Source organism: Ailuropoda melanoleuca, chromosome 1 (genome assembly GCF_002007445.2).
Source record: "Ailuropoda melanoleuca isolate Jingjing chromosome 1, ASM200744v2, whole genome shotgun sequence".
NCBI classification, from domain to species: domain Eukaryota; kingdom Metazoa; phylum Chordata; class Mammalia; order Carnivora; family Ursidae; genus Ailuropoda; species Ailuropoda melanoleuca.
The window spans coordinates 180313955-180328007 of record NC_048218.1 but is presented as its reverse complement, the minus strand read 5'-3'; the positions used below and the strand labels follow the sequence as shown (position 1 = coordinate 180328007).

Sequence of the window (14053 nt, the reverse complement as noted above, 5' to 3'; positions counted from 1 at the left end):
CCCACCACACTGATTAAGGTTTCTTAATCAAGAAAGGAAAAGACATTCCAAAAGAGATTTAATATTTCTTTTGCTCATTAGTGTCATCTGTTGTTAAGAAACATATATTATTTTACCCCTTTCGAGGTGACATTGCTACTAATCTCTTCCTTCTACTTAGACACAATCAATAATTTCTATTGATCATTTTCCCAAACTCTATAGGCTCTGGGTATTAGGACATTTTCAAACGTTTTGAAGAGCACTGGGTGTTATACTCAACTAATGAATCATTGAACACTCATCAAAAACTAATGATGTACTATACAGCGGCAAACTGAACATAATAAAAACTTTTTTTTAATAAAACCATTTGAAGAGTTAGGAGTTGGATCAGAAAAAAAAGTGCTTTAGCCTTTTGCTTAACATGCCTATCTGTTCCCAAAGTTTGCTGCAAACACAGTTTTTATATACCAGAACAGTTTTTGTATATATTGTGGAAAGTTCAATGCCTAGAATATTTATTGGACTATGATGTTCCACCATGGCAAAGAGTACCTTTTAAAAAAGAGCAACAATCAATTTATTGTTGCAAAAGGAGCAACGATAAATATGTATATTCTAAGTTAGTTTCTAGGCACATGTACATATTCCTCTTTTTAAAGATTTTTTTCACCTATTTAAGTTTGGCGATTTAAAAAATTATCAGTGGAATTATTTGGATCTCATACAATGTGAAATGCATGCCAAACAAAGCCTTTTCTAGGATGGAAAACAAATATGGATTCCAGTAGATAAGGCCATGCCCCCATTCAATGCTAGTGAACCTATAAATAGGCATATAGAACACTACAATATATTCATTTATCATTTGGATTCACTGAATCCCAATTTCTAATTATAATATCACCAAAGATACATGACCCTTCATTCTACCTCAACCAAGGATTTAATTAGCTTCATATAAGATTTATATTTCTTCAAAATATGTAAATCCTATATCAGTATATTTTTCTAAATGGCATTTTAAATTATAACAAGAAGACATGTTTCTACATTGATACTTCATTGTGATAAATCTTGTATTTAAGTATCAGAATTCTGGGTTCTACTTGTCAGTCTCCCATTTAATATTTTATACATTGGGGTTTTTGTAGAGCAGATATTCCAAAATAGTAACCTTCGTACTTAAACCAAAAAACTCTCCCACTCAGCAACTATCTAAAAGATTGTCCATACTTGCATCTGCAGGACGCAGGTGGTCTGAGTCACAAGTGAAGAATGTCTGGTGGTCTTGGGCAGAGAGATTCATGTCATAGTAAGTCAAAGGCTCTCGTCCTGTCACCCAAGTATACCTGGTAAAGGGGACATAGATGGTCAGACACTTTGAGAGAAGAAAGCAAGACCTACAAAATATTAAGCTGCATAGGAGTTGAACTATAAAACATTAACTGAAATACTAAAACAGCTTTGCCAATGAATGAAAAAAAAATTTTTTTAAACATCCTGTTCTCCCTTTAGGAAGTATATCAGCAGGAAAGAAGCAAACATTTTCCTCTATATTTTCGTCTAAAAATTTTACTAGCACTAGCTAATGAAAACTCTCCCTAATTATATCATGAATAGACATATCTCAAAAGCCATGAAAATTCTGATATGCCTAATTACTCTGCAAAATTAAATTCCAACATAACTTCTGTGACATCTTCATAAGCATGTTCTAGGTAAGCTTCAAAATAGTTTGATTGCATAATGCATAATGAAACAAATAATTGTAATAGAAAATTTCTAAAAACTACACATGATTATATATATATAATCCCAGTTCCAATCCCAAAAATATTTATAAAACAGAAAAATCAAAACATTTGAGGATTGTATCAAAAAATAGAAGCACTGGGGCGCCTGGGTGGCCTCAGTCGTTGAGCGTCTGCCTTCGGCTCAGGGCATGATCCCGGAGTCCTGGGATCGAGCCCCACATCAGGCTCCTCTGCTGGGAGCCTGCTTCTTCCTCTCCCACTCCCCCTGCTTGTGTTCCCTCTCTCTCTGGCTGTCTCTCTCTCTCTCTCTCTGTCAAATAAATAAAACCTTTAAAAAAAAAATAGAAGCACTACCCAGACTGTTACAATGACCCCTAAATGAACCAGCAAAAACATTTGCTGCTGTCTTTACTCTCTGAACTAGACCCATTTGTTTCCCAAGCTGTCAAAATGCTTACCGATTATATTCAGCACCCCTAAATAAATTTAGTGGATTTCGCCATACTTTGCATTCTGCAGCAAAGAGAAATATGAAAATGTTACACATAGTCCAGAGATACTACAAGCTAATTAATTTAGCAAACCACCCTTCCTGGACATTTGATAAGATAATTTTATTCTCTATCCTCTATATGGGAAGCAACATGGAAAAACTCTGAGTGGTTAATCAGGAAACATAGCTCAGGCACCAGGACTTTGGAAAGTTTCCCCTAATCTTTCTAGGCATAAGCTTCCTCATTTGCTAAATCAAGGTATAGGCCAAAATCAGCTAGTTTATAACTTCAGTAGTCATTAAGAGGTCTAAACAAATTCTATGAGTTTACTTCTAAAATTACAGGTAGAAGGTAGAGGTAGAAGTACAACTACTTTCTATTAATACTTTCTAAAATATATCTTAAAATAACTCCTAAGTAGGCCTAACGTAAGCTCTAGAGTATAACGTGCAAGTGCCCTAGGTTTTTATTTAGGGTCTTTGTTAATCCTGATCTTGTGACAGTCACCAGATGACTTTTACATTGCCATAAAGTAGTAATAAGAAAATCAATAAGCTTAGTATTTTAGGGAGAAATACTGTGACAATATATTCTTTTAAAAGCATTAACACTATTTACTTATATAGATACATGTATTAATCACTATACTAATGTTAAAATTCAAGCATATACTAATAGCTTATACAACTTTCTCATACAACGACTGCAGAAATTTAGAACCATAGGACTTAGTAAAGTCAATCATTAATTTTTAAGGCTATCTTATAAGTGTGTGACTAATAAGCTACAATTCTTTTTAAACAGCCTATGATTAAGACTTTCTACTGATTCAGAATGCATGTCTTTGAATGAATAATGTTTTATTAGAAAATAAAATCAGTTAACAGTACTTAAAATATCTCTGTGTGTGTAGTCCACAAAAAAACACACCCAAAGACATATACATGAAAAAGTGAACAATTATTGCAGAAATCAAAAGAACATTAAAGGCCATGGGCAACTCATTAAGATTCTCAGTCCTACTATATGCGACATCCATCCTTCCACCCATCCACCCATCCACCCATGCATCTATCCAACGAGCACTGAGCACTCAATGGGGAAAACAAACAAGCAAAGTATCTATTATAATACAGCATGAAAATGAAGAACATAAAACACGACGGAAAAGCTGTGTGTAATCTCAATACATTCTTGTTAAAATAGTGAACAAAGGGTATACATATAACAGGAAGACATATTTTCATTTAAAGAAGATAAATTTATCTTTGAATTAGGGCTGAAGCCCACCTAAAATTTGTTCAATGTTTATAAACAATGCTGCTACATTTTCTGACACTTAGCTTAACTCGACATTTAGGAAATGATCTTTGCTCAGTTAGTTTAGCATCTTTGAATTTTGTTCCTGAGAAACTAAAACTCAATGGCTGTCACTTCATATGGCACTAACTAGAAAATTACGCTTTTCTTAAATAATTACTTTTTTCCCAGATGTAAAGGTCCTTAGAGGGGTCACTAATGAACTCCAGATCACGGCTTGAATCACACCAGTGAGCCAAACCACCATGATTACTGTATTTAAGGCTATTATAACTCTTAGGTCCTCATCATTTCCACCATCTCCTCAGAGGATGTCTTTCAAGATCCAAAGTGCTTTTCTTAAAGTTTTATGAATATTGCAAGGTTAGTATTTAGCATGTAACAAACATGTACACATATTTATGTACAAAGGATGCTCGTGGTGGCATTGTTTGCAAGAAAACAGAAGCATTTGAGAAGACACCCCTGCTCCACTAAATTTCATCTGAAATATTAGTAAAAAGGTTATGGCAAATAATTTGTCTCCAGTGAATACATTATTCTATTTGCCTAGAAGGACAAGCACTGCTCAAATATCAATTGACAAATTATAAAGCAAAATGCCTTCAATTAAAATTTCAACTCTATTATACATTGGATACAAATGAAATTATTTCTAAATAAAAATGACTGCAAAGGGAAACGGTATATATACCTAAAGTATTTTGGAGCAGTATCTAAAGATGCAATCTTCATTTAGGAAGTGCCACAACATAGCCAGCAGGGGGTGCCGCAAACATTTTGAAATGTTTTTGTGTCTTGTAACAGAAAACTGAACTTTAAAAAAAAATCACTGCTAATATTAGTGTCATATATGCGGTCTGTATTCAGTTTCTTTAACTATCCCTGACTTAGAAATGAGGATCTAAGGAACTGTAACAGATGTAAAATATTCTGAATGAGAAAGAATATGTGCTATAGAACTACTTAAGAAATGTCTTCATTAGCTATATCCTTCAAACTGGTGCAAAACTGGAATAATTTTTTTAAAGAAATAAGCAACTAGAGGTTGAATATGAACGCATCAAAGTTTTATCTCAAATTAGGTCACAGATATGTTAATTTCTTCTTTGCTACTTTGTTTCATAATCTTACCCCTACTACAAAGACTCTCTCAGTCTGGAATTACTCGAGAGTACATAAGCCATAAATATCAGACTGCCTGATGGTTTTGTGATAGGGACAGCGGTTGTAAATGTCAAATGTATTAGAATGTGAAGATTTAAGTCAAAAAGTTCAACTCAGATATATCCAGGGGGTAAAAGTTCTTCCATATGAGGTCCAGTTTCTTATCTTACTCGTGTCTTTGAGGAATAAATTCTTTATTTAAATCAGAATCAAAATTTTACCTCCAAACGGAAAGTTGTTAATATCAACAATTTCAGTGCCCTTTAGAAGACCTAAAAATTGACAGGGACTCCATCAAGGGCTTCTGACATTAACAGTCCAATTAAAAATATGCCCCAATACAATCAACATACTGTCTATGGTTCCATCTGTAGCAGCCCACAGAAGAGTCTCTATCTACAAGTGCTGACAGAAATATCCAGACCGCAGCATGCATGCAAGAATGCAGCTCAAGAGGAAGAGAAGCAATAAATATTGGAATAGTACTTGTTTAGTTCCCCAAGTCTGCAGAATAGATTCCCCCCTTTGTGATAATAGGCTGATTATACGTTTTTATGTGGGAGACAAAGAACTAAAAAAAAATAATGCTTACTGCCATCAAGAATTTCTAAAATCAAGCTCCAATCTTGTCTTCAGCCTTCCCTCTCAGCATTCCCTACTAATCTTGCTATCCCAGTGAGTTATTTCATGCCTTTTGTACCCAGTCACTCCTCTAGAATGCCCTTGCCACCATTCACAGGACTGTGTGGTTTAAACATATGTAGAATGACTATTCTGCATTAGTCCTAGGGCTAGACCCTGGGTAATTAGGGGGAAAAAAAGAGGAGCTTATAGCCTTGGTAGAAAAATAAAAAGGGCATCCAACTGAAGAAGCTCTATAGAAGAATAATGCACTGACAGAATCACAGACTTTCTCTTTGTCACGGTCCCCAAAGAAAAACAGAACTTAATTCTCAGAAAAAACAAGAGGCTCCAAAGTCACAGAGCTTTTATTCACATGGAAGAAAATATTACTCTACATCCAACTCATTTGACTCTGAGAATCTTTCTTTCCTAAAAATAAATAAATATATATATATATATATATATATATATATATATATATATATATATATACATAAAATCTTCACTTCTAGGGCCTTCAAATATATAAATTATTAATTCATAGCCTAGGAAGATTTGTTATACTAAAAAGTTACCACCTCTTCCCAGAGTCTAAAATCTAATAATGATGGTAATACTATTATTACAAACAGCAGCAATAGCAACTTTTGTCATAGCTATAAGTCTGATTTTCACTGAGCCTTTCTAAGAGGTTTTAAACCTCAAGTCATCTATATTCCTTGCATACACTAGTGAGGGGCCTATAGTAGGCCCTTTTTACAGATGAGTAAAGCATAGAAAAGCTATATAATTTCCCCACAGCTCATAGTAAATGGGATTAAGGGCTTGTGTCCAGACTGACCAACAACCACCCACTATACGCAACAGACCCATTACACTGCAACATCATATTTCAAAAATCCTATGACTTTATCAATTAAATTTTCCACTAGAAAAAGAGTTTTGAAGACTCCTCTGGGGAAATGTTAGGCACTTTTAAACAATACTTTTAAACATTATAGTTCCAAAGTACAACAGAAAAGGGCCCTAGAAAAAGTTTCATCAGATGTATTATGACAATCAAGATTAAGCCCAAGCCAGTCAATGTCTAACATATGATTCTGCCATTTATTTATTAGCTTTGATACATCAGAAATGAATATCCAATGCTCTATTTCATATAAGTCATTCTTAAATAATCGTTAAGAGTAACAATATCCATTTTCTTAAGTAATTAAGCTTTAGCTGTTTTCATAACCTTTGAAATAATTATTTTGAAAGAATTAGTAGTAGAAAAGGCACAAAGTAACATGTAGGTAGCTTTCAACACAACAAATATGTTATTCCCTCAAATTCTACAGAATGAGAATAGGTATAAAAAATGATGAGTTTCAAGACCATTTTTATTGATCTGCTCTATTCAAGATAGTGTACTACTCTCTTCAGGTATTGCTTAAATCTTTATTGTATCTCTCATACACTTCTCATTGATTATTTCTGACCTAAGTCAATCACCTCGACCAAATAATGTGGAAATGTGAAATAAGTTTATTAAATAAATGTTCATCAAGGACTGAAACTGTTTTAGGCATTTTCACAATTCAACTGGAGAGCAAATCTATAGTAAAACATAAATTTTAGTAGCAAAAGATTTTAAAAGATGTAATAAGCATTGGCTAAGAAAATCACTTCAACACATACATAGATACGGCAAGGACAACTGAGTTCCTCTAATTGAGATGATTAAAGAGCAATCCCAAAGGTTCTGGACATGCAGCAATTTGCAATTTTGCCAAGGGATATATTTAAAAAGCAAGTACTGAAAGGCCTGGGCATAAAAGTGAGTCACTGAGCTAATGAGTAAACCTCATTGAACCCGCAGCCATATCTCCATGGGGCTGGGCCACCTTCCCCATCGTATTCATAGAGAAGTCAGTTCATCCGGAGGACACTGCCTGATGGTTGTCCTCTGACTTGCTATTTCTGAATGACCTCATTTATTCCTCAAAGTACTCTGTGAAGTAGATACTGTTGTTATTCCCATGTATGCAAATTAAGAACCAAGGAAGGTTAAATGAGTCGCCCAAGTTCACACACTGTAAGTGATGAAGCCAAGATTAGGGCCACATCTGTCTGACCCCAAAGTCTGAGGTCTCAACCATCAGCAACTCTACCACTGAGCTGTTTCTAAGTAAGTTTGGCTAATGTCACTTCTGAAATAACGTCATGTATGGTAGTACAGGTTTTTAATGAAATTATTTATTTTACCAGCTTAGTAATTATATTAGTATTGAGTTTACAGACCTCACAGAGGAGCTAGGCTAAATTCTTTAGTTGGGTTAACAGCCATGTGACCTTGGACTGACCTTAGGCAGATGGCTTAACTTGCCTGTTCCTCAGCTTCCTCTACCATACAACAGAGATGGTAACAGTACTTGCTTCTTATATATGTACACATATATACTATGTACATATATAAGATATATATTAAGATTAAATGAGACTAAAATGAAATGATTTGAGACAGGAAGGCAAGCAACTATAACCAGAGTTTGTCTAAAGATCTAGTTCTATGCAAGAGAATACTAAGGTATCTCAGAGAATTTAAACTTGACTTTGGCAAGGATACTTCTCATCTGATGAAGCACCCTGCACTCTACCAAATATCTTGAAGGTGAATGCTGCGAACCTTTGTCTTTATGGCAACTTACTCAAGAACAGGGCAATTATCTAACAGATGTTTCTATGGACCCAAATTCAAAATGCTACTGCTCCCTGAGAATCCCCTCCCTTCAAACGAGAAGTTGGCCACGTTTTAAATCCCTACACATCATCAGCTCACAAGCTGAGTTGAATTAAGAAATGGCAGTGAGAAACATGGTGACATGGCAAATACATCAGCAGAGTTTATGATGAAAAATGGTGGGTTAGCTCCCAAAAAAAGCAAAACAAGTGAAATGTTCATAAATATGTGTTTTTTTAAAGATATTATTTCTTTATTTGTCAGAGAGACAGAGAAAGGGAGAGCACAAGCAGGGTGAGCAGCAGGGAGAGGGAGAAACAGACTCCCCGCTAAGCAGGGAGCCTGATGCGGGGCTCGACCCCAGAACCCTGAGATCATGACCTGAGCCTAAGGCAGACACTTAACCTTAACTGACTGAGCCTCCCAGGCACCCCAAAATGTCCATAAATGTTAACCTAAGGCAAACAACCTAAAATTTAACTAGCTTAAGAAGCTGTGTAGTTAACTACAAATTTCCTCTAATCCACAGATAAAAATTACTACAGATTTTAAAAGAATCTGCATTCAGGCCAATTTGTACAGAAACAAAAGTTAAACAAGGTATGAACAGCCTGCCCTGTAACAATCACAACCCTCCCACTCCCCATTTCCCCTTTCAACTTTTAACCAAAATAAATGATTCCTTAAGAGCTACTCTATGAGTTTTCATATAGATCAATGTTTACAACTGATATTTTCAGGGTTTTTTTTAAAGCTTTTTCAATGATTTTTCTCAAATAAGCTATTAAACAGCCTTTGCCAATATCCATGGGACTTTGTTAGCCATGTTGCATTTCATGTAAGATTCGCCAAAGAACTGTCTTGTCATTCTCCAAGAAAATCAAAAGATTCACCCTTTCGTTACTAAGGCAACAGCCATTTTATTATTATTAAGGGACTAGGAATTGTTAAACAATTTCTTCTATTTTAAAAAAATGTATTATTAATTACCCTCAGCTTTGGACTTTCTTTTTTCTTTACTTAGTTGAAACCAGACTATTTAATAGAAAGTGATTAAGAGTAGAGATAAAAGACAATGTACTTTAATAATGTTTTTCTTATTCAAAAATAAAAGTCACCACAGGAAAAGAGAAGTGGAAAATAGTATTAGCCCCACTGTATCTGGTACTTCTATACTGGCATATATGTTTGTTGAGCTGAGTTAGCCAAATTTTAGAAACCCAACTGTCAATGACAGGAGGGCAGACTGAGCTCTAAATACACTTAGATAAGGTAATTTCCCCTTTGCTAAATGTAACTATTTGAACATTGTTATGAGATCAGATCATAAATGCTGTAGCTATTACACAGGAAATGAACAGAAATATTGCCTGCACAGTAGCAGACATTCAGCAAATTCTAGTGGAATTGAATTAATAATATTCAAAAACTCAGTCTTAGCCAGGTCAAAACCCAGCACAAATAAAACTGGGAATTTCCATGATCATTATTTTTGAATAAATTTTTATAAAGGACTTAGGTCCTCCCTTTTAAAACTGCCATAAAAGTACTAAGAATAGCATCAAGATTTATATAATGCATAAGGCTTACTTCAAGGTAGCCATAAAGAGAGAGAGCAAAATAATAGTGACAGTAGAGGGGCGCCTGGGTGGCACAGCGGTTAAGCGTCTGCCTTCAGCTCAGGGCGTGATCCCGGCGTTATGGGATCGAGCCCCGCATCGGGCTCCTCCGCTATGAGCCTGCTTCTTCCACTCCCACTCCCCCTGCTTGTGTTCCCTCTCTCGCTGCCTGTCTCTATCTCTGTCAAATAAATAAATAAAATCTTAAAAAAAAAAAAATAGTGACAGTAGAAGAACTCTTCATTGCATTTAGGAATGATGTCAAGAAATTTAAAATGCGTAGAGAGAATTTTAATAAAAATTAAAATGTACTCACAATGAAGAATGGCCTCAAATAAGGCTGCTTCCATTTCTAATCTGTTAATTTCCTACAATGTTTTATATCATTCAAATACTATAGTAACTCTAATCAGACAAGAGGTCTTCACAGCAGATGCAAAGTGAGGGCCGTTACCCACAATGGCTTATACGAAGATGACTGAATGATCAAGACCCCCCATTAGAATAATGTGCCACACTTGTTAGAATAGTGCTTAATGTTTCACTCTGCTCAGCTCTCTTTCTGTTTCTTTCACGAAAAGGGGTACGTTTTCAAAGTCCCAGACAATTCTGTTACCTGAGTGGTGCCATCTCTTGCACATGTACCCTTTTGGATGAAAAAAATGTGCACCTGGTGGTGCCCACTGCCACTCACAGATGGCTGGCAAAGGGTCTATTGAAAGGGCACTGGATCAACAATAGGAATAAAATATATGTGCAATGTTCCTTGATGCTTATCACCTGGCTAGACAGTTATGAAATGTGGACTGAGTTATTCTAAGAGAAAGAAAAAAAAAGATCTAATCTAGCTCTTTAATTTCTTCCTCTTCAACCTTTAAGTATCAGCACTAGCGCCCTCCCCTTCAAGAAGCAAACTTCTTCCCCCAGTTTGGGTCAGGAACTCTCCTTTGTTCTCCATAGCATTGTATGTTCCCCTCACGTAATCATAGCACTAACCACTGTGTCCCCTTCAGTAGACATGAGAGATCCATGAGGACAAGGACTTGAGCTTTATTTTTTTTTTCAGTCATAAATTCATAATAACCTGTATAAGGCCAGGTTCATATTAAGGACTTAGGAAATGTTTGCTAAGCTGATAAAGAGACCAAGCTAAGAGACCATATTCTTCCCTCTTCTTTTATGAATGGAGAAATTACAGGCCTTGCATGTACTCATTCGTTCACTCACTGAGTTTCAATGATGGAGCAGATGCTGTGCAAAATGATAGAAATACTGCAATAAGGCAGTCAGCTTAAATATTACAGTGAGATTTGACAAATGTTGCTAAAGATAAAAATGTTACAAGCCAACACAGGTGGAGAGATACTGTACAACCTATCAGAAAAGGCTCCCCAGGAAGTAACTCTGAAGCTGGGTTATGGAAGATGGGCAAATGTGCGAGAGGGAGACAGACTTCTATGAAAAGGGCCGTGAGAAAACATGGCATGTTCAAGAAATGAAAAGGAGAGGGACAGGACTGTGACTGAAGCCAAAGCTAGCAAGAAAGGTGAAAGCAGCTTATGCTATGCTAAGGAAGCTGGACTTTATCTTCAGTGGAATGGAAACCAAGGCAGCCTTTTAAGCAAAGGAGTGATGTGATCACATCTAGTTAGACAGAAGGTTCTGCAGTTAGCATGGAAAAGAATAGACACATTTAATAAAGTTCGAGAAACTAGGGACAAGGAGGCCAGAGAGACTCAGGCTGGGAATACTAACCTAAATAAATGATCCTTAGCTAAGTCAAATTGGAGAAAAAGTAAAATTAAACAAAATAAATATTTCCTTTCCTTGTGATGCTTATATTCTATTTCCCTGGTAGAAGCTGTTAACATCTTGGGAAAATACACTGCATTTTTCTCTGGATACTAATATTTAAATAACAACATTATTACTGTCTTATAGTCATAATAATTTAGTAAAAATAAGCAAGTCATGTTCAAACTGAAGGACTTTCCATACCTGAGACACTTTGCCTGTTGGAATCTGAGTCCCCATTGCTGGAGTTAGAATTGTTGGAGGAGTTGTTGTCAACCCCTCCCAGGAGGGGGCGCAAGTGGCTTACTGAGACTTGTTCAATGAATGATGTTCCATACTTGCGAAAATACCACCATTCAAATATCTAGAATAGAAAAATAGTATAAGTAGTTATGGTTCTTGTTACTGTTCATGATTTTTGTACACATGCCCATGAAATATGTTGCATTTACTAATTACATCCACCTTAAATACCTAATTTTTTACTCTAAAAATTTTGCTTAATTTATTCTAAAAATTAAAGAGATTAATAAAATTAAAACACCAATTACATTTTAAATTCTCAATGTAGTTTCCTCCACTTAATACTAGCTTTCAGAGAAAATCCATACCTATAATCATGGATAAAAGAACACTGTTAAGAGCTGCTCAATATTATTTTCCTCCAAATCTACATAGTATTCCAACAAAATCACCATGGCTGAAAGACAACTCCAAAAATGTATACAAATAAGCAAGTTTTAGAAGTATGGCTTACAAAATATTCCAATTCTTGGCACCTTACATTCTGATAAAGCCATACCTGCATAAAATTTTTAAGATAGCAAAATTTTATTTTTATTTTAACAAGCATTTCCTTAGAGAAATGCTGGTTTTACAGAAAGAATGAAAGGCATCCCATTTCTTGTATGGACAGTACGCCACTACTGAGAGACTTAGCAATGTCCCACCTGCTAAGAAGTGCTTTATAAACACAAGCATCTGTTGAACACCATTAAGTTAATGTTTCCTAGTTCACCAGCTTACCAATTATTATATACCATGCATTGAAAGGAGAAAAGAAATGACTTTCGTTAATAAAAGGAAAGGAGCAATAACACACATATGATTAGGCTGCAATCATGACTTCTAAGTACTGGGAAAGCAAGTGACCTCCTGCAAGCCTGCTTCCCTGGCCCCTCGGTCCTTCCAGTGAACACTTTCCCACCACTGTTCAAAGCCGCTCTCTCCCACATTCTTTCTTCTCCTCCCTGCCTGATTTGAGATTTGTTCCTTAAGCAGCCACAAATCATCACACAGAAGAAATTTAAGAATCAGCTATGTGCCAGAGTCTCATAAGATTAACTATGCCATGTTTTTATAATATAATCCAGAATGTGGAACTAACACAGTATTAATTATCTTTATGCTTACCTATTTCATAAAAACAAGATTTTGTTAACTACTCTGGAATGGGCTTTGGGCTTTTATTTTAAAAATCAGTGTTTTCTTCTTCTGCTCTACCAAACAAACAAAAACAACCTTTTTTAAGACAGAAAGAACATCTATGAATAACCAGAAGGAGTCATCAATCAAACCAAATGTTTCCAATTCTATGACACCTTTAAGTTAATTCCAAAAAGTTAGCCCTCTGACTATATGCATTTTTACGTGTTAAGAAATTCAAGTAACTTCACCAGGCAGACAGGGAAGAGAATATGATATGAAAGCTAAGAAGGGACAGAACTAGTCTATAATATCTGGAATGCTAGCAATAATCTTGCTTGAAGGAACAAAGCTCAAGAATGGTAAATCTACAAACCATGAATCCAAGGAGTCTGTAACCTCAGACAAGTTATTTCACCTATTTGAACATCAGTTTCTGCAAATTGTCAAGTGGAAATCATATTCATTCTTTATCCTCAAGGGGCCTCCATTTTCACACCCATGTAAAACACCTGTTTCAATCCCCATGTAAAATCCCCAGTTCAGTGCCCATTGCATGTTTGGTTCTCAAAAGTAATAGCAAAGTTACCATTTATTATATTGATGACGTACATACCTCTCCTGCACAGGACACCTGAAATACTGATGCACTCTGCTACCATTAGTCTATGATTCAGGCTTGTACAGCATCTTCTTGTCTGTTACTAAGTTATTGGCTGAAAGCCCAAGAAATCATTGTGAAAAAGGGTACTGCCCACCATTCAGTTCTGCCCACCCAACAAAGCCCTTAAGAGATTCGTGGCTTCGCCTTTATTAGAAGAGAAGGAAGGCTCCAAGCAACCCAAGAACACTGAGCACAGAACTAGCAATGGCTCTCAATCACTGTGGCGGAGAGCTTTTGTTGCCCTAAGCCTCTGCTCTGCTTTCTATATTATGCTGCTGGGCACCTGCCAGGCCTTCGTTCATTCACTCAGTCACATAGCAGGAAGTGCTCCACACCAGGCAAGATCTGTGTTCTAGGGTTATATAAGGCACATGTGGCCCCTGATACCACCAGTCCCTGCCACAGACCACAGCACCTTTCACAGGTTGTTCCTGACGTAGCCTATATCCATCACAACACACACACACACACACGCACACACACAC

At 36.1% G+C, this 14053-nt stretch overlaps 1 protein-coding gene across 12 annotated transcripts in view; it reads right to left on the bottom strand.

Moving 5' to 3' along the window:
• The window catches only part of ST7 (suppression of tumorigenicity 7), a 249393-nt gene that overhangs the window by 101618 nt on the left and 133722 nt on the right, over positions 1-14053 (bottom strand). For all 12 annotated transcript variants that reach the window (XR_004628663.1, XR_004628664.1, XM_034670994.1 and 9 more), the window contains exons 3-5: positions 11684-11843; positions 2198-2252; positions 1219-1334 (exon numbers count right to left, since the gene is read on the bottom strand). Coding sequence is in view for 10 of the 12 variants with exons in the window: in XM_034670994.1 (XP_034526885.1) it covers positions 1219-1334; positions 2198-2252; positions 11684-11843 (331 nt within the window). In the remaining 2 variants the exon portion in view is untranslated. The remainder of the gene's footprint in view (positions 1-1218; positions 1335-2197; positions 2253-11683; positions 11844-14053) is intronic.